This window comes from Coturnix japonica, chromosome 17 (assembly GCF_054131305.1).
Source record: "Coturnix japonica strain WE chromosome 17, WE-NBRP24, whole genome shotgun sequence".
NCBI lineage: Eukaryota > Metazoa > Chordata > Aves > Galliformes > Phasianidae > Coturnix > Coturnix japonica.
Genome location: NC_140679.1, coordinates 2,899,794 through 2,924,938, shown reverse-complemented (window position 1 = coordinate 2,924,938; position 25,145 = coordinate 2,899,794). Strand labels below are relative to the sequence as shown.

The 25,145-nt window shown below is 46.6% G+C and overlaps 1 protein-coding gene across 1 annotated transcript in view; it reads right to left on the bottom strand.

Annotated features, from left to right (window-relative positions):
- Positions 1 to 1,142: 1,142 nt before the first annotated feature.
- Positions 1,143 to 25,145, bottom strand: part of LOC146758031 (rho GTPase-activating protein 32-like) — a 106,164-nt gene continuing 82,161 nt past the window's right edge. The window contains exons 8-13 of the mRNA XM_085518650.1: positions 4,546 to 4,640; positions 4,138 to 4,280; positions 3,457 to 3,655; positions 2,615 to 2,751; positions 2,028 to 2,366; positions 1,143 to 1,387 (exon numbers count right to left, since the gene is read on the bottom strand). Coding sequence (XP_085374776.1) covers positions 4,142 to 4,280; positions 4,546 to 4,640 — 234 coding nt within the window. The 3' untranslated portion in view covers positions 1,143 to 1,387; positions 2,028 to 2,366; positions 2,615 to 2,751; positions 3,457 to 3,655; positions 4,138 to 4,141. The remainder of the gene's footprint in view (positions 1,388 to 2,027; positions 2,367 to 2,614; positions 2,752 to 3,456; positions 3,656 to 4,137; positions 4,281 to 4,545; positions 4,641 to 25,145) is intronic.

Below are 25,145 nucleotides of genomic sequence, written 5' to 3'. Positions count from 1 at the left end.
AGAAATGCCTGGGATTCCTCCAGCCCAAGTGCAAAACCTTGCACTTTGCTGTGTTGAACCTCATTAGATTCACCTAGGCCAACCTCTCGGTTGAGCTCCCTCTGAATGGCATCCCTTCCTTCCACTGCGTCAGCCGCACCACTCAGCAAACAGCAGAGGGTGCACGCGATTGCATCATTGGTATCACTGATAACCATGTAAAAAAGCACTGGTCCCAAGACAGAGTCCTGGATGACACCACTTGTTATCGGCCTCCACCTGGACATCAAACCACGAATCACCACCCTCTGTCTGTGGCCTTTCAACCAATCCCTTATCCACCAGGTGGTCCACCTGTCAAATCCACATCCCTCCAGTTTAGAGATAAGGATGTGGTGGAGGGCCATGTCAAAGATCTTGCTCAAGTCCAGGTCAATGACATCTGTTACCTTCCTTTTGTCCACAAATGCCATCACTCCATCATAGAAGGCCACCAGACTGGTTCGGCATGGCCTTCCCCTGCTAAAGCCACGCTGGCTGTCTTGGATCACATGCTCATTCCTTATGTGATCAAGCATGTCTTTGAGGCGGATCTGTTCTTCACCATCTTCATCACAGTTACACATTTGAATCAAATAATTGGTGTTCCTGTCACGAAGAAAACCTCTTTGTCTTCTACTCCTGCTGCACTTCTGTGCTTTCACCAGAAGCAAAGGGAGAGGCCACCTCCTAGATCCAAATTTTAAGAAACCAACACCCAATAGGTGTCATCTGAAGTAAAATAGCAGAGAAATTAAGATGACTCTTCTGCATCCAGCTTGGATCACTCCCTCACTCAGGCACACCACCATCAGATCAAGGAGATGCTGCCTTCAGCTTTGAGACTGTATGGGAAATCACAGCTTGAACCTCTGATTAATCAGCTGAGGCAAGTGTTGGGTCAGCTGCGGGAGCACAGGTGAGAGTAATCTAGCTGTGCTCCCAGAAGGGGTGGACCTTGACTCCACCTCCTCTGAGACCTCATTTAAAGGCTGACCACCACTGAGGCAGCATCTCTTGGAGATTGCTCCCCAGTTGAGACTGCCTCAGCTTTCTGGTCAAGGTATTGATATTGGTGAGTTTCCCTTTGCTAATAACCTTTGACTATTTACCACCATCTTGGTTAACATCTTTTTATTAGCCACCCTTACAGAGACCATAAGGGTTTGGGCTTCCAAACTCTCAGCAAGCATTTGGATCAGCCAGCTTCCTGCTGGGGAGCCCCCTGCATCACTGCTGCCTCCTTTCGTACTGGACCTGCAGATGCTTCAGAGCTCATTAGCATGGACTTCCTTCCTCCCCTCAGCAGCTGCTCCTGCACTCACCTTCATTCCTACTCAGATACCGGCCGCTTCCAGCACCAGCTGACCTGCAAGACACAGAAAGGAAAGGTGGGAGTCATGCAAACGCACAAGCCCAAGGCTGCATCACCACCACGTATGGCAGCCTCGGGAAGTCAGCTGCAACTACAGCCTTTGTCAGAATGGAAACAGGAATCGTCAGTTAAGTGTGACCTCTGAACTCATTGCCACCATCAGAAACAGGCACTGAAATCGCTCACTTCACTGCAGCTGGTTACCTCCAAATTCTTTTACTTTTAGGAAAATGCGGACACGGAATTGAAGGACACTAGAAAAGTGACATCTACTTCCCCGTAGGTGGTTAAACTTGGAAGCAGGACTTGAGCAAGAAAAGCTTCTCAGCTCAGAATCACAGAATTATCAAGGTTGGAAAAGACCTAGAAGATCATCTGGTCCAACCATTGCCAATACTTCCCGGATAAATCATATTCCATACATCACATCCAAACGTTTCTTGAACACTCCCATTGTCGGTGACTCCACCACCTCCCTGGGCAGTTCATTCCAGTGCCTGACTACCCTTTCTGAGAAGTAATATTTCCTAATGTCCAGCCTGAATCTTCCCTGGCGCAGCTTAAAACCATTCCCTCTAGTTCTATCACTGATTACTCGAGAAAAGAGGCCAACCCCCAGCTCACTACAACCTACCTTCAGGAAGTTATAGAGAGTTATAAGGTTTCCCCTGAGCCTTTTCTTCTCCATGCTGAACAATCCTAGTTCCCTCAGCTGCTCCTCGTAAGTTTTGTGCTCCAGACCACTCACTACCTTCGTAGCTGAAGACGTTCCAGAACTGCAAGGTTTTCTTGCATGGAGGGGCTCAAAACTGAATAGGTCAGACCTCCTTCTCTCCATCATTGCTGTCACGTGGAAGGCTGTCCTTGAAACTGCAGTGACTCATGCATCCTAACTGCACTCCATTGATGGAAGCACACCAGGCATCATCGCTACTTGCCGGTGGGTTCCTGTGCTGGCAAGGGATAGATTCACCTGAAAGAGTAGATACACAGCAGTTAGTGTAAACTTTCACTATCCAAGGAGGCAAAGGCTTGGTGCTGCCTGTCAAGCAGGCTTCAAGCAGCTTGCGAGACTCATTTGGGAAAGACAGGAGTCAACCAAAGATGTCAGGCACGGGCTCGAATGCAGGAATACAGAAAGAGGTACAAGCCCACTGAAAGCATGAATTCTACCTGTGTTGCTGACAAGCAGCTTTTTGAAAGCTGGATTTTCACCCTTACCTGTCAGGACCACGACTTCTGCTTCCCTGGCACTGCTCTGCAGTTGGCATTTGGCCACAGGGGATGGTTTGCCCAGGAATAAGCAGGAACGCCAACTGCCAGCTGGTGATTCCTTCCTCTTTCTGGGAGAACATGGTCTGGAGAGAGAAAACAGCATGTTGTCAGTCGTGGTGCAGGGTGAGTGACGAGCTGCACCGAGCCCTTGATGACAGTTGCCTGCTCCTGGCAATGCCTGGTTTCTGCTGAAACACAGCTTAGAAAAGCCCTCTGTTTCAAAGATTCATTCAGAGATGCTTCCATTCCTACAGCTTAGCCCCCAAAAGTCTTGCTGGCTACATTCCTCTCAACCATTTTGAGCAAGATGCAGAGCATGTGAGCAAAGGCTCAGCAGCAGGAAAGGACAGGAGCTGGCAGGCGTAACTGCTTTCTGAGGAACTGGGCAGCCATAAGGGAAGCTCAAAAGCATCTCTGACTCTTACGTTAACACCTCCTCGACCTCAGCTCACTGCCATCTTTAATTTCTAGTGCCAGCAAGTCTGACCAACAGCTCTTCTTACAGGAGAAGTGCAATTGGTTTCAGGTGCGTGGCCCTGAAATCTGGAAAACCCCAGCGTTTCCAGGTACAGGCAGCACAGACCAAGATAGACACTAGCGTGGCTTTCTGCATCTTGTGACTGCCTGCCCAACCAGGAAGGAAATGCACCCTTGTGTGGCTCCTCTGAGCCAGTAGGGCAACTGTTTTTTAGTTGAGTGCTTGGAGATACAATGGACAAAAAATAAACCAATAGAAATCACCTGAACAATGATGATAGGGGCTGGAAAGGGAATTCCTCTTTCTTTACCTTTCAGATGGAAAATCAATGATTGCGTCGAAGTTCCTCAGTACAGCTGCAGGCCCTTCCTCCACTTGTATCTTGCTGCTCTGTGTTGCAACAGGAGAGCTGCTCTGGCCTCTCCTCTCAGCCTGTGCCTCCTGCACGGTGAGCAGCTTTGTGGATGGAGAGACCCACACAGACTTGGGCCCAGGCAGAGAACTGTGCCCTGCAAGGGAAAAACACAGGTGAGACGGCGGAGGAAGCAACAGCACAGCCATCCCAGTTCTGCATATCTCTCAGAATTGCTCATCCGAGCCACTGGAAGTAGAGGAGCTCAAAATAACCGTGTGCTCAGTGGTATGCTCGTGGCAAAGGACACAGCCACAATTAAGAGCAGCTCACTGTATCAAAAACAGGCAAACAAAAATCCTAGAAAAACTAGGGGGCTGGGATTCCAGAAAGCTTTGCTGCCACATTTCAATCAAGCTTCACCTGCTGGCAAAAAATCTTAACAGCAGTGATGGTTTTCTCCAAGTAAGGCTTGTGTTTGGACACACTAAGGATCCAGGAATGGGGCACCATATTCTAACCTAAGCCCAGAAGCCTGCTGTCTCCTCGACAGTAATAGAATTTTCAAAGGTCTTGGAGAAGACCTGGATTGGATCAAGGTGCCAGATCAAGATCAAGCTAATGGAGGAAGACACTCACCTGCTCACTCTCCCACGACTGGTGTGGATTCGGAGCAGAAGATGACATCTGTGTGGCTGATGAGGAATTCCACCACAGCTGACTCAGTCTGCAGCTCCATGCAGGCAGCTTCAATGGCGCAGGAAGATTGGCTCTGCTGGGATCTGAAGAAAAGGCAGATCTTACAAGTCATTTCCCCAAGGTCATTTCCCCAAGTCTGAATTTCTGTAGCCAAAAACTGTCAGGTTGGGCTCTGGAGACTTCCGCAGTGGGCAAACAGCGATGCCACTGACGAAATTATCCTGGATCATCAGGGACACAGCTGTCCCAGCTAAACAAGTGAGTAGAAACTGTCATCTAGAAATTGTGCCCCTGGGGTTGGGGGAGAGCAGAACTAAGCATCGTGTTGAAATGGAAAAAGAAGTTTACCTTAAGAGGTTTGGAGCCCACTCTATCGCTAAGTTCTTCACGTGCATGTTTATCACCGAGCAGATCCCAGCCAGAGACACCAAGTGTCTTATTAAGTCCCATGGGGACAGTGCACTGGTGGTCAGCACTGAGGCAGACTTGATGACTTCCAAGAGGCATCTGGGGAACACAGAATCACAGAATGACCCGGGTTGGAAGGGACCTCAAGGATCATGAAGCTCCACTCCCTGCCTGGCAGGGCCACCTATCTTCCACATTTACTAGGCTGCCCAGGGCCACATCTAACCTGGCCTTGAACACCTCTACAGATGGGGGATCCACAACGTACCTGGGCAGCCTGTTCCAGGACCTCAGCACTCTCCTAGTAAAGAATCTCCCCCTACCACCCAACGTAAATCTTCCGTCTTTCAAATTAAAACCATTTCCCCTTGTCTTGCTATTATCAGCCCTTTCAAAGAGTTAACACCCCTCCTGATTATACACACAGCCTGTGCCATCAAGGCCAAGCAGTGCAAGCTCTGGGGGGCTTTACAGCCTGATTGCGCAGTGCAGCTCCTCGCAGCAGGCATTTGACTCCAAGTCCCCTTTGCTATTAACCCCATACTATCAATAGCAGGGGAACAGCAAAGGAAAGGGAATTCTCACAACCATTGTGAATAGCTTAAATAAGCACCTCCTGGCACCACCACAAGTGCCATCAAGTGAGAGGCAGGATGTGGCAAAGACATGCCTCATGGGGCTAACAGAAAGAAGACCTCAGAGCTGGGGCAATGCTGCAACCACTAGCCAGGACGCCCAGGGAACAGGTACGTGTCATTTCCAAGACACTGCCCTGAGCTTACCGAGAATTTGGCATAGAGATGCTTAGTCAGCAGAGGGCTCGGGAGCTCCCTGAAATACATCTTGCACAGGGAGCTCACGCTGTGAATGTCTCAGACACTGAGCTCGGGAACCTGCTCTGAATCGAATTCAAGGCTGCAGAGAAGGACACAGAATTGGGCAGAGGGCTTTGGGAAAGACGAAAACAAGTCCAAAGCCACACAAAATACAGTCAAGAAAAGGAAGGACCTCTGCAGAGCCTTCCATATGGTCTCACATCACAGCGAGAAGCAGGAGAGCTCTTGTGGCACAAAGCTTGGGGCAGGAGAAATCAAGGCTGCCTCTAAGATAGTGCTTGCAAAGAGACTTGTGCTCTAGATACCTCATACCTTCAGTGTTCTTCTTTGGACACATCTCAGGATTTCAGTGTCCTTCTTGCAGTGAGGGGCCAAGAACTGAACACAAAACTCAAGGTGAGGACACACCAGTGCCAAGCATAGGGAGATGATTGATTCCCTGCTCCTGCGGGCTCCAACCTTCTGCATTCCAATTCCAATCTAAACCATTCCTGCTATGGTATTACTTGAATCCTCATTTAAGGCTGGACCTCAACAGGTCAACACATCAGAAATAACACAGTGTGCATCTGGAAGACGTGTCTCAAAGCCCAGAAAATCCAACTCAAAATCAAACTCTACCCTTGGTAGATTTACATCACGCTCTTTTCCTTGTGTGTGAGCAATACTTGCTCTTTTCAGATGGTACTATGAGCGTGTGACACCCCAAACACATAGTTAGCATCCGTCCATATCATTAAGGCTCTCGTCAAGGCAGTTATTTCAGCCTTCTGAGGGGTAGTCCCCACGGCTGATGGTTGTGCTTCCATTCCCTGCTCAGTAGCAGTTACTGCATGTCCTGCCTTACAGCCTCCTTGTCTCACAAAACTGCAGCTGCTGGTAAACCAGGCGTCTTCTGCATCTTCTAAGGGTTCGTCCTTCAGCTCCGACCGACCGGCTGCAATGTGCAGCTTCAGTTGTTTCAAAGCAGTCATGTCATCCTGGTTCTCCACCAGGGGAGTTCCGCTAAGGAAAGATACTGGGCTGGCAATAGTAGTTACAATTATTTCTATATCACCCTGCTCCACCAGGATGGCCTGGTATTTCGGGAATCTTTGGGGTGAGAGCCAATGTCCCCCTTTTGCCTCCAATACAGTAAACACTGCATGAGATATTAAAACTGGTATTCTTTGGCCCACTGTAGATTTATAGGCTTCCTGAATATTGAGCACCAGTGCACCCTGGATATCCCTTACTCACTTCAAGCTGTTTGAAGTTTACCATCAGTCCGTAGCTGTGTATCCATGGTCGGCACCCTCCTGTCATTCCTGGCAACGTATGGAGTTCCTTGGCAGTTTGCAGCTCAGGGGTTGAGCAGATGGCTTCTTTCTTGGCAGTCCTTAAGGTTCAAAGTCCAGCTGTCATCTCCTATCCCAAATATGTCACTTGCTGCTGAGTTAGTTGTGCTTTCTGTCAACCAAGAAACTCTGCAAACTCTCAGTCTATTGTACACAGTCCTTTTGTTGCTGTGGCACCCACGTGCTCCAGTAAAGTTCCACCCTAGGATGGAGGATCCCAGGTCTCAGGCTCACGAGTTGACCAGCTCTCAACAATCATTCAGCTGTTCTCACAACCCTGGGTAACACTGTCCAGGTTCACTGAGTCTCTTCTTACTCTGTTAGGGAGAACAGATACACACAAGTACTCGTATGCTATCATGAGGAATTCAGTAGGTTACATTTAATATAGAAGCATGTTGCAATCAAAAGCTTAAATAAAAGCATACCCTTTTCTTTCACTCAAAATAATAGACCAGAAAAAAATAAAAACAAAACCCTCATCATCAATGTTAAAGAAATTATCTACTAGATCTCGATGGGAAGTAGAAGCACATGCTAGATTTAGGAGCACAGCACTTGTTTCATTATCTGAATGCATCTCAAGGCAGGATCCTTGTGAAACTGCGAGAACTTCTATCATTAATAGACGAGTACCGTGCCCTGATAGATGGTTAAACTGCTTGCAGTGCACTGTTAGATGTACAGGCTGGTGGCTGTATGTGCTGTGACCAAATAAAACCCACACAGAAATCTTTCAGAATATCAGGACCTACAAGGATTGCATTCATATTTAAAGTAAAAAATTCCTAAGCTACACATGTTCTAGGTTTCCATTTGTTAGATACAACATACCTTTGGAAGTAGGCGCCTGAAAGGATATGCCTTCTACTTGCTTCTCTGTCTGACTCTTTGAAAAGAGCAGGAGCAGGAAGTGCAAAGGGCAGCTCATTTCTTAACGCTGACTCTGCATCAACATTCTCTGTGTTTGCACGCTGCTTAGATGCCACTTTTCTTGTCACTGGAGTTGACAGTGTGAATTCCATATCACCCAGTTGAGTATCATGCCTCGAATGGTGCCAGAGACGGAACAAAAGGTTTTCTGATCACAGCCGGAGAAGTTACTGTCAAAGAAATTCTAACAGCTGAGAAGGTCAGACACAATGCTTATAAAAATATCATACATTATTTGGCTATTGAACGAAACAGTTGAAAACTCTGATTCTCTCCTAGAATAAGTTCGTTTCTTATAGACTGTCAAACGCCATTTTTTGATTTGTTCATCTCAATTCTCCATTGAGGATTAACCCTCACCAGCTTATCTAAACATAAATATGAATTATCACTTGGTTTAGTTAAAAATTTGAATAATATCACAGTGGATTTTTTTGTCCAACACAGTAAGATTGAATTTCTTTCGGTACCTTTCAACCTCTGCCTACCTCCAGCCTAACTCCAGAATCTTATTAACTGTGCCTTATCTCTTCCCATTGTGTTTTAAAATCCTCACTGACTCCTTTACTTGTTCCCTTGCTTGCTGTTTCTGTGCAAACCAAACACTGGAGTTAGGGATCACGTCAAACCAACCATGGCCTACAGGTAGAAGGCAACAAAATTTATGCTTAACATACTTCTTTGCTCTATCTTTATCTTCCTTTGGTCAAGGTCCACTAGATACTTAAATATGGAGTAAGCACTAGATACAATGAGAAGCAGATTTCTAGATTAAGAGCTGTATTTTTTCTGTAAGAAACTAGCTGTACATCTTCACACACCTGCTTTGTTTTCTGAGTATTTAGATCGAGTGGAGATTCTTCAAACACTGAAGCTACATCAGAAAATTCCATGGATCCAAACGCATCTGGCACATGGCTGCAGTCTGGCACATATGCCAGAGCCTTTTCAGACAGAAATGTTCCATCGAGATTCTTTTGCAGAATTAGAAGGAAGATTTCATCAGAAGATTTCATCACTAAAGTCTAAATAAGATTGGTTTGCAAGTTCCAAACTATGGCTAACAGCTAATGGAAGTCCACAGGCCAGCAGCAACAACTTTTATATTATGTTCTTAATATTCTAATTGTTGATATGACGTTCATATCAAGAGCAGAAGGGAAATTACTCTTAGAGCTCAAGTCATCTTTCACAGCCTGCGTCAACAAGAGCAGCACCTCATAGCCTTTGGTTTCAAGACCCGGACCACAAGCTAGCTAATGATTTTACACAGAATTCCAGAGTTCAAGTCACTGTTTACATTAGGGCTGAAATTGTACTGAAAGCCTTCAAGTTCATCACACTTAATTATCACTGGCACCACACATAACTCCACGTTACATATGTGATCACACGCAACCTGGCAACTTCAGACAATTCCCAAAGCACTCCACTTGCACTTGGCTACTAAAGTACAGAAAAAGGAATTAACATCAGAAATAGCTGCAGTCAAAACCATCTAAGAATCCAAGTCTCCAGGAAACAAGGAAAGCAAATCCTCTCCAGGACTGTGTTCTAAAAGGAAACAGATCAGAAAGGTGAGTTCTTCCCCCCTTTGACCACCCACTCATGTAACGTCCATGTCATTTCTAAGTATGCTGCCCAGACCAAGACTGAGGATGCTTCAGAAGACCTTCCCTGCTAAGCCAAACAGAACAAGTAAGGTACCAAAATATGTAGAGCCAAACGAGGAAAGGTGCTCTAAGAAGGTAAGCATCACAAGAGACCAACAGGAATACTTACACAATCCAAACAATGCACAGTTTCTGTTCCACAAGCTGCCAAGAGGAATGTGTGCAGTACTCACAGCGCACCATGTACACTGCTTACTGCAGTCATACTGCTTCGTAGGACCAGCCCAACTTACTAAAACATTTTAATGAGCAGTCCGAACTGACTGGATCAGCACGGTTCACTTGGAAGGGACCTTCACAGATAAACCTGAAGAGGTGAGGCGACTGCACTATCTAAACCTTAAAGCATATAGGACCTTAAAGCATAAGCTTAAAGCACAGAAGCATGACCAGCAGGTCTAGGGAGGTGGTGCTGCCCCTCCACACTCCTCTCATTGAAACCCCATCTGGAGCACTGCACGCAGTTCTGGAGCCCTCAACACAAGAAGGACTTGGAGATGTTCAGGCAGGTCCAGAGGAGGGCCATGAAGGTGATCAGAGAGGGCTGAAAGCACCTCTACTATGTGCACAGGCTGAGAGAGATGGGGCTCTTCAGCCTGGAGAAGACTCCAAGGAGACCTTAGAGTGGCCTTCCAGTATCTGAAGAGGGCCTACAGGGAAGGCTGGGGAGGGACTTTTCATAAGGGCAGGTAGCAACAGAATGAGGGGAAATGGCTTTACATGGGAAGAAGGTAGATTAGGATTGGATATTAGGAAGAAATGCTTTACTGTGGGTGTGGTGAGACACTGGAGCAGGTTGCCCAGCAAGTCTCCAATATGATTGCTTTGCAAGTTCCAAACTATGGCTAACAGCTAATGGAAGTCCTCAGTCCAGCAGCACAAACTTTTATATTATCTTCTTAATATTCTAATTGTGGATTTGACGTTCATATAAAGAGCAGAAGGGAAATTACTCTTAGAGCTCAAGTCATCTTTCACAGCCTGTGTCAACAAGAGCAGCACCTCACAGCCTTTGGTTTGAAGACCCGGACCACAAGCTAGCTAATGATTTTACACAGAATTCCAGAGTTCAAGTCATTGTTTATGTTAGGGCTGCAATTCTACTGAAAGCCTTCCAGTTCATCACACTTCATTATCAATGGCACCACAGATACCTCACAAAGAAGCATTATGACGTCAGAAAGGGCATTATGACGTCAGAAAGGGCATTATGACATCACAAAGGGCATTATGAATCACAAAGGAGCATTATGACATCACAAAGGAGCATTATGATGTCTCAAAGGGCATTATGATGTCACAAAGGGCGTTATGATGTCACAAAGGGTGTTATGATGTCACAAAGTAGCATTATGACATCACAAAGAAGCATTATGACATCACAAAGGGGAATTATGACGTCAAAAGGGGTCATTATGACGTCAGAAAGGGGCATTATGACGTCACAAAGGGGTGTTATGGCATCACAAAGGGACATTGTGACATCACAAAGGGGCATCATGGTGTCACAAAGGGGCATTATGACATCACAAAGGGTTATTGTGACATCACAAAAGAGCATTAAGACATCACAAAGGGGAATTAAGACGTCACAAAGGGCATTATGACGTCACAAAAAGGCATTATCACGTCACAAAGGGGCATTATGACATCACAAAGGAGCCTTATGACGTCTCAAATGGCATTATTACATCACAAAGGGCATTATGACGTCACAAAGGGGCATTAAGACATCACAATGGGTCATTATGATGTCAGAAAGGGGCATTATGACGTCAGAAAGGTGCATTATGATGTCACAAAGGGGTGTTATGATGTCACAAAGGGGCATTATGACGTCACAAAGGGGCGCTGGGAAAGGATCTCTGTGTGGAGATTGCTTCTACTAGAGGTAGTTCTGTAAGACTTATATAGAGCTGTGCAGAGGCTGTAAATCTGTCTGCAGAGGGTGATGATCAGTTCCAAGTGTCTGCAGTCAATGCTCATGGACAGAGCCCATCCAACCTGGCCTTGAATGCCTGCAGGCCTTGAATGGGGCATCCACAGCCTCCTTGGGCAACCTGTTCCAGTGCGTCACAACCCTCTGAGCAAAAAACATCTACCTAAGATCCAACCTATACCTCCCCAGTCTCAGTTTTAAACCATTCCCCCTTGTCCTATCATTATCCACCCTCATAAACAGCCATTCCCCCTCCTGTTTATACGCTCCCTTCAAGTACTCAAAGGCCACAATGAGGTCTCCCCACAGCCTTCCATTCTCCAGGCTATACAAGCCCAGATCCCTCCACCTTTCCTCATAGGAGAGCTGCTCCAGCCCTCTGATCATCACAGTGGCCCTCCTCTGGACCCCCCCCAACAGCTCCACATCCTTCCCAGGCCTGGACACAGTGCTGCAAATATGGCCTCACAAGAGCTGAGCAGGAGGGGACAATCACCTCCCTCTCCTGCTGGCCACCCCTTTTTCAGTGCAGCCCAGAACACACATGGATCTATCTTTTCCATACGGATATTCCCATCTGTGTACATATACACACCTACACCCTCACAATCTGCTACAACTCCATAGAATTTTCAAGGTTGGAAAAGACCTGGATGATCTTATGATCTTACGATCTCAGATCTTATGATCTGGATGATCTTATGATCATCCAGTCCAACCATCACCAATACTTCCCAGTTAAATCACATCCCTCAACACAACACCCAAACTTTTTGTGAACTTCCCAGGGTTGGTGACTCTACATGAGAGAAAAGGGCACTCAGATAAGGGATTCTGCATTTGCTATTAGCAGAGGTGGGATGAGACCGAGCACTGCCCCAGCTCCTGGGATAACGCAGAAGGGCTGAGACCTTCCAGCTGCTTCCACCCAGGGTCACACAGCAAAGCCGACCCTGCAGGAGTCTGCATCATTCTTTGCATGGCATTGCTAAGAGGAAGATCCCCCCCCTACCCTTGGCTCTACACTCCAGCTGCTGTCTGCCATCTGTAAAGCCACCACAGCTCTCCTACTGGAGTTCCCATCTGCACAGTGACAGCTTGGTTTCTTCTTACTGTCAAAGCAGCCACAGCCTCAGTGCTTCTCAAATCTCCCCTTTTCAGCTGATTTCCTCTTTCTAGTGGCTGGGCAATTCCTCCCTCTCACAGTCATCCCTCTGCCCCACTCTGTGCCCACAGACCCACAGAGGGCACACAGAGCCAGCCCTGTCCCAGCTGCTGCTGCTTCACATCTGACAGTCTCAGGAGCTGAGATCCAGGCCGAGACAGCAATGCCCAGACATGGTTTGTAGGACGTTTGTGATAGGAAATAGGGAGGTTTGTGATTAAACCTGCCCCCTAAGGAGGAAGGCAATGCTGCCTGCAGCCCCAGCAGGCATTACAAAACATCCCCATTTACAGGAGGATTTTAAATAGCACAATTCAGGAACTACAACTGCACAAATTCCCGCATGCCCTGGAATAAGTTTGGGAATGGACATGGTTCTACCACCTGTGCAATGCCATAGAAATAACAACCATCCACCTGTAAACCTCCATCCTCTCCCCTGCTGCACAAAGGGAAGCTCAACAGCAGTGCACAAATGTCCCAGCAATGTCTGAGCACTGCTCTGTGCATCCCAACCTGCTCATCCCATCCACTCCTGGCTGGGCAGCAGGATTGGGGTGGCACATTGCAATGGGCACAGAGGAACGTGGAAGCCCCACACATGTGAGGAAGGGGCTGGCTGTGCTCCACACTCACGTTATCAGACGTGATTTGCCCTTCTGTGGGGAGCCTCTGCTCTTTCCCAGCTCATCCTCCAGCGTCTGGGACTCAGGATCTCATTCAGGCTGTTGTTGGCTGCGGGGCAGCTCCATGAAGAGCCGCCCCTCCACCGACCGGCACACAACAGCCGCTCCCGCGCACTGCGGCTCAGCCAATCGGAGCCGGCGGAGCTGCCGCTGCCCGATGGGACCCCCCCCCCCACATATTGACCCCCCAGACGAGGAAGAGGAGGAGGAGAGCGACGAGGAGCTGCCGCAGGAGCTGACGTTGGGGCGGGGGGGCAACGCGGGGGGGGGTCGGCAGTGGGGGGTGGGGGAGGGGGTGGGGCAGCATTACCCCCGGACCCCGTGGAACCCCCCCCCCCCCCCCTCAGCCAAAGTGCTGCTCTCCGACCCCCGCGGGCTCTTTGTGCAGCCGCTGCCCTCCAGTTAAAGACCCCCCCCCCAATTTGTGCCCACCCCACCATATTGCGCTTTGCCCACCCCCCCCCAACCCCGGAAACCCCCCACTCACCACATCGCACCCCTCCCTTCCCGGGTGGGGTTATGGGGGGTGGGGGTGGGGGTGGGGTCGACGATGTGCCGTAAGCCGCGCCGGGGTCGTGTGACAAACCCCCCCCCTCCCATCAAGATGAATGGGGAACTGTCGGGGGGGGGGGCTCAGCCGTAAGGTTAAAGCGGGGGGGGTTAATGACGGGGGGGGGGCAGCGCTATAGGGAACGCAACTAATCTAAGCCCCCCCCCACATTAACACCCCATTGTGTGTGGGGGGGGTGGGGGTGGGGCACACAATAACCCCCCCAAAGGCCAAACAGCCCCAACCCCCCCCCTCAAAGCCACTGCCTTACGCTGTGCCCCCCCTGCATGAAGGGGCCCCCCCCATCGATTGAGCCCCCCCCAATCCCATCTATAGTTGAGAGCTATGCTTTTTGTAACCCCCCCTTTTAAAGCCCCCCCCCCCCCAATGTTGTGCACGTTGTGCTGCCCCCCATGAGCCCCTGACCCCCCCACTTAAAAGATGGGGTGTGGGGGGTGGTCTCGGACCCCCCCTCCTTTAAACGATGGGGTGGGGGGGGGATTGTCACTGCCCCCCCCCACCAAAATGGACATCCCCCTTTTAAAGGATGGGGGGGGGGTGAAGGTGGTCTCGGCCCCCCCCCTATTAAAACGGACCACCCACCCCTTTAAAGGATGGGTGGGGGTCAGTTACGGCCCCCCCCTGGTGCTGTGTGTGTATGTGGCCCCCTCCCCGTTTTGCCCCCCCCCGTGTCGGAGTGTGCTGGGAAAGGATCTCTGTGTGGAGATTGCTTCTACTAGAGGTAGTTCTATAAGACTGTTATATAGAGCTGTGCAGGGGCTGTAAATCTGTCTGCAGAGGCTGATGATCAGTTCCAAGTGTCTGCAGTCAATGCGCATGGACAGAGCCCGTCTCAGGAATTCCCAGGGAGCGTGCACCTTGGTAAGCACAAAAACCCCATGAGCAGCTGTGTTAGTTCCCTAAAGATGTTTCCTTTGACTTTAAGGATAGTAGTGCATTAACACACCAAAGGCTTTCCTTTATTCCTAGTTCTCCTATCTCCTATCAACCTCCAGCTACCACTGAAGTGATACAAGTTCTGTTTCTGTGACAGAGACATGAATATCCTTATCTTTTGATATCTCACATGTGCAAGAGGCAGAACTTTCTGTAACAGATCTTAAGCATAGAAGTGCTTCTTCCAGCACTCATGCAGAGGGAGAAGTAGAAATGTCCCTATGATTTAATCTTCCATTTCTAATTGAGATACCAGACTTGCATCTAAAGAGCATTAAGACATCCATGTTGTTCTTCCTCAGAACCAGTCCTGGTTGTGAAATCCCCCCTAACAACTGGTGAAGCTGTACCTGGAGGGGATGCCATGTTTACTATTGACCTTACAACAACGTGTTGCGGCACTTGGTACCTCAGTGGTAAAGTCTTACAGGAAAGCAAGACCTGGATCATCAAGAGAACCCAAACTACTCACAGCCTAATCATAAAGAACGTCACCAAGAACGATGATGGAGCAGAAGTGAAATTTGTTGCCCAAAATGTTGATGTCAGCAGCAAGATGAGAGTGAGAGGTATTTGCTTTGATCCTTCTCCTTTCCTCTTACAGTCAAGGCATAGTTGCTGTGATCTGATGATTAGAACTGGGGCTGCAGGCATTCACTGACTGTACCAAATACCTGAAATTGCATCCCATGGACTGACATGAGTCCTGGTAATGACCTAAACATGATAGCACTGAGTGTAGGGTAAGCCAGTCTACCCAGCTGCTTGGTATCTGAACCAGATTGCTTCATGCCAGCTGATGAATGTCTGCAGTTCACAGCTATTGGCCAGTGCATTCAGTCAGCAGGTTTACCACTGCATCACCATAGAGCAGTATTTTCAGCTCCAGGTTCAGACAGCTTTTCTGATTGTGCTGGAATGGGTTAGAAGTAGGGGAGCAATCGTTCCAATAGTATCTCTATCAATCAGCTTTGCATGACAAAGTAGAACAAATAAACATTCATGATGGGAGGACCTGTTTGTCATTGGGTGGAAACCTCTGCAGAAGCATGTTTAGAGCATTATTAATCAGTAGAAGGAGATGTTTGGTTGATTTTTACTTAGTAAATCCGGCAAGAAGACCAAATGAAATATCTTGAATTGCTCAGCACTGACACAATGATGAGTGCAGGAACAGAAGGTGATACTTTTTCAGAGATCTTGCAGCAAACATTGACCACGTTAGCCTGATATAAATTGAAATAACGAGGCCTTTGCTCCTGACAGGTGCTGCAGTGAGATTTACCAATAAGAGCAAAGATGTAGAAAAGATCTCCGCTCGGCTGCGTGAGGAAGCCAAACTGCAGGCTGAGCTTTCAGACACAGGCGCTACTGTGGAGTGGATGAAGGATGGGAAGGAGCTCAAGGCCAGTGAAAAATAGGAACTGCACATTGTGGGGAAAAAACACACCCTGAAAATTCACAACGACTCAATGGATGATGCTGCAAGTTATCAGTGCATCTGTGAGGGGGATAAAATGCTCTATCAGCTTTCACTGAAAGGTATGTGATATTCTGGGCTGTCCTCTTCCTGCCCAGGGCCAGCAGACTGCATTCACCTGACTCCCCGACAGTCCAGCTGTTGTCAGACAGCATCTGGGGTGTTTTCAGTGGCTGTTTTGACTTGAACTGGCCAATCTGCTTTGTAGAGCCATTTGATTTCTGTGTTCTGTGCTGTGATTCGTCCCTAAGATATAGAGGAAATGAAGGGAAAGATAGGAAAAAGAGCATCCCAGCCTTCCTGCTCTTCTGTCAGGGTGGCCACAAGAGATGATGTCAACAGCTCTTTTTGTAGCAGTGATCCAAAATGTAGAAAACACCTGTGAAGAGTCACAGGGACTAAATTGATGGAGAGCAGAACTTCCTGCCAAGGCTTGTCAGCTAGTCTTAATTTTGCTTTTCTTCTCTCTCTTTGTCATGTTAGCATAATATTTCATACTGGCAGGTCTGCCCACAGAATTAACTGGCACAGGCTGCCCAGGGAGGTGGTGGGATCCCTGGAGGTGTTCAGGAGCTGTCGAGATGTGGCCCTGATGGATGTTATCAGGGGGCATGGTGGGGTGGGTTGGGGTTGGAATCAAAGGAGGATCCCCATGTATTTCATCAGGAAGCACTACTGGTAATAAGACCTTTGGAGCAAATCCTGGTAGGGCCACGCTCAGCTGGTCCAGTCTGGAGGCTGTTTCTCCTTACTGCAGTATCTGCAGTGAAAACCAGCAGCTGCTTTTGTGTGGTTGGGCTCACATCCAGCAGTGGTGACGGGACTACAATGATAAGAGACAGTTCCTGAAAAAATGAATGAAATTTGACTGTATGATAGGATGGAGTTAAATGTATTGACAGGATCTCAGTCATCCCAGTGTCCATCAGCTGGCTCTCGAGCTCCTAAATACAGGCATTCTGTAGAACGTTGTTGAATTTGTATTATACATGTGTGTTCTTGGAACTGCAGAACAAATGCATGCATAATCCAGACTTTGATTTTAGCAGCTCTGACTGCGCTGTCTCAACAGACCCAACTCAGTTGTGTGCGCTGTTTTAAAATGATATGTTAACAAGAAGTTGGAAAACAAGCTCAATTACCCTCAGTAAAATAGGACCATGGACTTAGGCTTAAACTTTTGGCTAAGACAGTGGTGAGATTTTGAATCTTTGAAGTCAATTATTCCACTGTGTGTTAATAGGGGCCAGTTTTATCATCTAACTTTTGCACTCCAATTAATTTCCATAAAGGAATTCTGTTTTTCTTTTCAGTCCTAAGTGATATCTCTATCTTTTAGGCTCGATTTGTTTGCCAGGGGGTTACAGTGCAGTAATAGATACCCCCTCCATTGATTTCCTTCTAGTTTGCTTGTTCCAATTCTTTCCTCAGTTTTCCTATTTTAGACATTTTCTTGAAGCCTTGGGCTTCTTCCTTTGGCTCTGTCCCCTGTACAGTGTATGTCCTTCAACTTGTGGAGATAAGGTAATCTGGTACGTGGTTTATAAAAGCTGCCAATTTGCCAGCTTCTGAATTAGAATCTAGCAATTAGAACTAGGATTAAACGTGCACGTTTGATCTTATGATAAATGAATGCCTCATGGTCACCAATGTCCCTGCAGTTCTTTACCATCATATGTATTTTGTGTCTTCATATTTTGTTTCAGCACTGGCAAACTTCGTAATCAAAGAGACAACTGGAGGAGTAATCAGGGCCGTTGCTGGAAAACAAGCTGAATTTGTTTCTGAGACCTCTGAAGCCAATGTCATGGTGAAGTGGTACAAAAATGGCAAAGAAATCACGACCAGTAAGAAATTCACAATGGAAGATAAAGGGAAACTGCATAAGCTTGTGGCTTCAGCTGTAACGAAAGAAGACGAGGGAACATACATCTACACAATTGGAGATGACACTCTGATTTTTGATTGGAAAGTCTCAGGTAAGTTTGTGAGGCAAACATAGGATCACAATCCATGTAAAGCACTTCAGACTTAATTCATTTTATTTGTCCAACGCTGTGGGTTTCCAGTATTTAGGACAAAGATTGCATAGCTCTATTGAAGCAATTCTGACCTTCCTGTTGTCCCTATGCAAATCCACAGTATGAGCAAATAATGTAACTGTGTTGTGATGAATTCAAGACAGCCTTAGCTCCAGCTGGGGCGAGAGTCACGACTTGAGCCCTGACATCTGGGCTTCATTCTTCTAGTTCATGTATTGCCTCAGCACTTACATCATCTTTAAACCTATGACTGAAATGGTCCTAAGTTATTAGCATGGGAATCCTGTCTCCTCTTTGGACAAATTAAACTCCACATTTGGAGAGTTGAGTGTCTCCTGCTATACCCGAAGGACATTGTGATCTCTGAGGTGTCTCCCTGAGGTGCTGTAAGCACAGCCATTAGCTCATAGTGCAAGTAAAACACTGTCAGGTCAAGCCTGGAGGAGTAATGCTTGTCACTGACATGTTCCTGTTCAGGGTGGAGCTGGAGGGTAAAATAACACAAGAAATTGTCATTGAAATTCAATATCTGTGAAATTCAGCTGGTTGCATTCACAGAACCTGGCGTTAAGATCTGTTTTCTGTTTTATATCTTGAGCCAATTTTCCATAACCCAGTCCTCATTTATGAACTGAAGCTCTACTGAAAGCCTTTCGCTGTGTATGCTCATGCTGCAGTGCAGTGCTTGTGACCTTTAACAGCACATTCACGTTCCTCTGATCACAGGATCCTTAAGGTTGATTAAGACCCTCTAGTCCGACTGCTCACCCATCACCACCATGATGCTCACCATCAGCTAGCTAAAAACTCAGCAGAGATGATAATTCAAAGACCCTGGCTTTATCTGTTGAAAAACTGATCTAAAACAAGCCAAGAAGACTCCGTTGGAACTGGTTGATGCAGAACAAAGGCATCCCCAAAGGACAAGTTGCACTGTTTGATGAACTTTATCGGATGAGAGCTAAGCTAAGATTTAAAAAGTTCTGGGGCTGTCTCTGAGCATCAAATACAGAGGAAGCCTGCATGATTCCCTGAGAATGGATACCTCCTACTTTGGTGTTGGGTTAAGGGAACACTAGCAGTAACTCCTATCACAAAATGTCACATGGCTCAGACAAAAAAGTCATCAAGAGGGCTTAATTAGGAGCACCAAATGGTCGCAAGATGGTCTTAGGGCAGGGAAGTAATCTATCTATGTGATATTGATTGATGCTATTAGTTCTTAACAGCTTGACTCTAGAAGGACTGTTATTCTTTGGTCACCTAGTTATAAAAGAATAGATGTCTCCTGTCTATTACAATTTTTAAGGCATTATTTGTTCACTGATGCCATAATTGTGCCTGGCATAGTAATTGGCCTTGGTATATTCAGTGACTGAAAGCAACAGTTGTTGCTCTAAGAAATAAAAGACTAAGCTAGGTCTGCCTGTAGCTGGCAGCCATCAGCTTGCTCCTCAGCCAGGTTCTGTCTGGATGGAATGAAGGGCATGAAATACTGATGTGCTCATCAAACGCTGCTTGTTAGCTTAGAGACAAGCTGTTGAATTGGTTTGTTCATGTATTGCAAACACGTTACTTAGCTGCCTTCATTTTAGCTTCAGAAGAACATGTGCAGAATACAGAATTGATTAAAAGAAATAAGAACTGTCTGCATAGAACTTACTCTTTCCTTACACAGGAGAATCAAGCACACGTTTGTATGTGAGTACCTCCAGAGGTGAAACTCGATCCCCCAGATGTAATGAGCAGAGACATTACAATCAGTTCTAACTGTATCTTAATGCTGTGCTGAATAAGCCTGAGTCAGGATGTAAACCACTTTCTCTTTTTTTCTTCAGATGAAGCCATTAATTTTGTCAGCAAGTCCAAAACGACTCCAGAAATATCAGTCAGTCCTTCTGAAGACCTGGAGCTGGTGTGTGAGGTGTCAGCTGCAAGCGGAGCTGTCGTATGGAAGAAAGATCAAACAGAGGTGAAGCAGGACCAGAGGACAACCATCATCTCCCAGGGGACGCACTGCAAGCTCATGGTCAAAAATGTGACCCTGAAAGACCAAGGGAGCTACAGCTGTGAAACAGAAGATGACAAAGCAACATTCCAAGTGAAAGTCAGAGGTGAGAAAATGCTTGGAATCCCAGAGATAAAGGAATGCTTCATTTTGTGTGTCTTGCATTTGGAGGATCAACTGACAGCCTCTCTGGTGCAAAACATTTTGGCTGTAGGACTTTCTTTGTCATCTAGTGTCATAGCAACACTTTTCTACATGTGCTTTTCCATCCAGGAATGAATTACTGCAACAAACCATAGGCAAGGAGGGTAACTTGTGCAGCTCTTGTAGTCAGCTGGTGTCTGCAGGGTTACAGTGCAAGAGCACACCAGGCATGCAAGGAGTGAGAAAAGGGGAGGTGTTTGAAGAGATCTGGTTACAAAATTTGAGTGACACAATTAGGTGGAAAATGCCACTAATCAGACTCATAAATGGCCTGGGTTGCAAAGGCCCACAGTGCTCATCCAGTTCCAACCCCCTTCTTCCTATGTGCAGGGTTGCCAAGCAGCAGCCCAGGCTGCCCAGAACCACATCCAGCCTGGCCTTGAATGCCTGCAGGGATGGAGCATCCACAGTCTCCTTGGGCAACCTGTTCTAGAGGGCCGTTCCCTTCTGATTTACTGGAAATGTAGAGAGACATCAGAAGAAAAAAAGAGAAGGGAGGAGGTTCAGCAGTGCATGCAGGTGTTCTAAATCACATGTCCAAATCTGCTATCAGACTGAGAAATGTTTAGCTTTGTGATATGATATGATATGATATGAAAATTAATGAAATGAAATGATATGCCTATCATTTCCCAAGGCAAAATAGAGGGGAATGCATTTTCCTGTCTTAATGAGGCATCACAATGCTCCCTGTGAAGGGCAAGTATAGTGAAAATGGTGAACTGGAGTAATCTCTGCAGCAGACTACAGCAAAACGGTGTGACTGTTGTGATGTCCCTGCAGAGAAAGAAGACGTGTTTACAAACAAGGACAAGGTACAAAAGGAGGTGAAGGCTGTACTGACTCAAAATGCCACGCTGAGCTGCGAGGTGGCCCAGGAGAAGACAGAGGTGAAGTGGTACAAGGAGGGGAAACTGATCACCTTGAGCAAGAAGTTCAAGGTGGAGTCAGAGGGCAAACAGCGTCGGCTGGTGGTGAGCCAGGTGGAGAAGAAAGATGCAGGGGAGTACAGCTGCGAGGCTGCTGGCCAGAAACTCACCTTCAAGATTCATGTCACAGGTGAGAGAAATTGTTTTGACTGTATTGAACCCCCCAACAAAGAAGGAGGGGAAATTTAAGTGGTTTGACACATTCAACCCCAGCATTCAGTGATGTAGACGGTGCTTAAATTCTGTTTAATTCGTGTGCTTTTCTGTTTGCCTTCTGAAGCTATGAACACTTAGGACTTGGATAGCCTCAGCTTAAGACAGGCTGGAAATAATTGGGGAATTTCCCTGGGGATCTCAAGTAGATGCAATGATAGCAAAATGAGAAGTCAATAATTACAGGGGAAATTAAAGGTTATTAAAGATATCTTCAGGGCACAAGCACACCCCTGCAAATGCTTCTTCCTAAATAGTCTTAGAGACAGCATTTGCTCACAATGCTAGAAGGTGGCATTGGTGGTTTCTATTAAATTAAAGAAACCTGCAACTAAAAAGGTTTTCCCGTATTTTCTTTTGTTTTCTTCTCTATAGCAGGTACAAAAGAAATGCTTAAAAATAGAAAGGCTTCAAGCTGGTGCTTTTCTTTCCAGAAATGGAGGAAGGCAGGTGTTCTATTTATTAGGAGAGTCTGATAAGAAAGTGGAAAAAGGCTTTTTACCAGGGTCTATAGCAACATAAGAAGGGGCAATGGTTTCAAAAGTGAAGAGGGTAGACTCAGTTTGGACATGAGAAAAGTTCTTTATGATGAGGGTGGTGATACACTGGAACAGATTGTCCAGTGAAGGTTGTGGGTGACTCATCATTGGGAGTGTCCAAGGCCAGGCTGGATGGGGACCCTGGGCAGCCTCATTTAGTGAATGATGTCCCTGACCACGGCAAGAGGTTGGACAGGATGATCTTTAAAGCTTCCTTCTATACCCAAACCGTTCTATGATTCCATTGGGATAACCATTTTATTACTGCAGCAAACAGCATCGGCTGGTGGTGAGCCAGGTGGAGAAGAAAGATGCAGGGGAGTACAGCTGCGAGGCTGCTGGCCAGAAACTCACCTTCAAGATTCATGTCACAGGTGAGAGAGAACACATTTTGGCCTTTCATTCTAGAATGTTTTAGAAAACGGTCATTAGTTTGTAAGTTTTCCCTGCTATGCTTAAAATTTTTGGAGCTGAACTTTGGGGTGGTTAATTTCTGATGAGGAAATTGAACAAATTATTCTGAATACAGTTGTGAGGCAGCTCCATCCTTTAAAATCTTCAGGAATTTCCTTTTGCTGTGGGAATGAGGCCATAGACAAGAAAGTTCTGATTGTACTTCGCCATTCCCACGTGCCTGTACCACTAGAACAACTCTGCAATGAAGCTGCGTCTCACGAAGTTTCAGAACAGGGGCTTTGTGTCAAGCACTAGGGGGTGTGCTCTATGTAACGTGTTTTTGTCTTGGAAGGGCTCATTTAGCATGGGAGAGAATACTACAGGAATGTTTTGTATAAGTTGATGTTTTGAAGACATAAGTAAATGGCAGCCAGGGGACGAAAGTGTCATGAGAGTCATACAAGAAGCATCACAGAATGCCTTTTGTTGGAAGGGAGCTTGAGGATCATCCAGTTCCAATCTCTGTCCTGGAGAGGAACACATTCCTTGAGACTAGGTTGCTCTAACACCCATCCAGCCTGGACTTGAACATTTTCAGGGATGGGGCATCCATAAATTGCACAACTTCTCTCCACATCATTCTCTTGGGGCATCAGACTGGGAGAACTGATTCATTTTTCTGACTCCTTCCCCAAAACCTGCTCTTCTTTCAAGAGGCCAAACTAATGTATCTCTCTCTTTTCAGAGCCAGAATTTGTATTTACAAACAAGGAGAAGGTACAGAAGGTGGTGAAGGCTGCAACAATAGAAAATGCCACGCTGAGCTGCGAGGTGGCCCAGGAGAAGATGGACGTCAAGTGATAAAAGGAGGGGAAACTGATCACCTTGAGCAAGAAGTTCAAGGCTGAGTCAGAGGGCAAACAGCGTCGGCTGGTGGTGAGCCAGGTGGAACAGAAAGATGCAGGGGAGTTCAGCTGTGAGGCTGCTGGCCAGAAACTCACCTTCAAGATTCATGTCACAGGTAAGACAGGTGTTGTCTGAAATACAGCAGAGAACAGTAAAGTAAAATCTAGTTTCTATTATGCAGTGCAGTAGTCTGTGCTGAGGTTTTTTCCCTAGACTTGATTGCCTGGGTTTGTAGAAAGTATTTGGTTTCAGTATGACACAAAGACCTGTTTCAGTCTGTCTGTAGAACAATAATTAGTAATATATGTACAGTGGAAGCAATATTCAAGATATTATTCAAATCTCTCCTGTGCCTGAGATCCCAAACTGTAATTCTTGTTCACCTAAACATTTGACTAAGAGAAGTATGTGCAGTGAGGCTGGAGTGCATGTTGTATGTGCAGCCTTTCATGGCAGGAGAAGCAGGAACTTCTCCTAGTAGTACACTGCCTTTTTACTATGCCTTTATGTTGGAGGCTGCATCTGGATAGGTGAGTCTGCTACTCACAGTAAGAGACCTGGTAGAGCTGACTATTCCCGGAGCTCAAAGTAAGATAGATATCTGCAAATCACACACAAAGAACAAAGGACTGCGTTGGTGAGCATATTTCCTATGTGCCTTTGACAGTCACAGTTGTGGCAATGGTAGAGGCCATGAGGAGTCTGTTCAGGAAGCCAGGAGTACTGTTCTGGGTCATGAAAAGGCAGCCAGTGGTTTGACTATCGCATGTTTATGTGTTTTGATGTTTCACAGTGGGTCTTAAGTAAAAGGAACTCAGGTTTTGGTTGCCTGCAGGTCAGATGTTCTTTTGGGTTCAATATGTTTGCATAGTGACTTGCAACCATGGGACTGGTGTTCAAGGACCCTCTTGGTTCCTTCAGTTCCTAGGTTCTTTCTTGCCTAGATTTGACACTTTGTTTCAACAGAAGAGCTGATATTCTCTATGAAGGCTATTAGTTTGGGCACAAGTGGTAACCTAAACCTGTTCCAACCTGTACATACAAAGCTGCAAGATGGTCTCATTTCAGTCCTTCTGTTTTTCTTTTCTTCCCTCAGAGCCAAAACCTGTGTTTATAAACCAGGAGAAGGTGCAGAAAGAGGTGAGTGCTGCCCTGGCAGCAAGTGCCTCCCTCAGCTGTGAAGTAGCACAGGATCCAACTGGAGTAAAACGGTTCAAGGATGGAAGACTGCTTGCCTCCTCCAGAAAGTTCAAACTGGAATCTGTGGACAAAACACGGCGTCTGGTTGTGGAGCAGCTGGAGAAGAAAGATGCTGGAGAATACATCTGCGAGGCTGCTGGCCAGAAGATGACCTTCGAGCTGGAAACAACTGGTGAGCATTCAGAAATTCTCAGCCAGGATTTTGTAGCCTTGTTGTGAACTGGGTTTTAGGGTGAAATCTCAGTTTTCTTTGCACCTGACAGTGTGAGAATTTGCTCTGGCCCTTTGTGTACCTCCCCGGTGCTCAGCTGTTCCTTCCCTCACTTGGGGATAACATCATTTATTCAAGGTGATGTCCAAACGGGCTTGTTAACAGTCCTCTGCAGTGCTTTAAGCTGTCATATGTCAGCCAGAATTTATGCATGTTCTATAGACATTCCTACATGTTGAAAACACTGCACTGTGCTTAAGCTTCAGCATATGTTCCAGTAAGTACAGTTCCATTAATTCTAGGGTATTGGGTGAATTAAGCATAGATCTGAAGGCT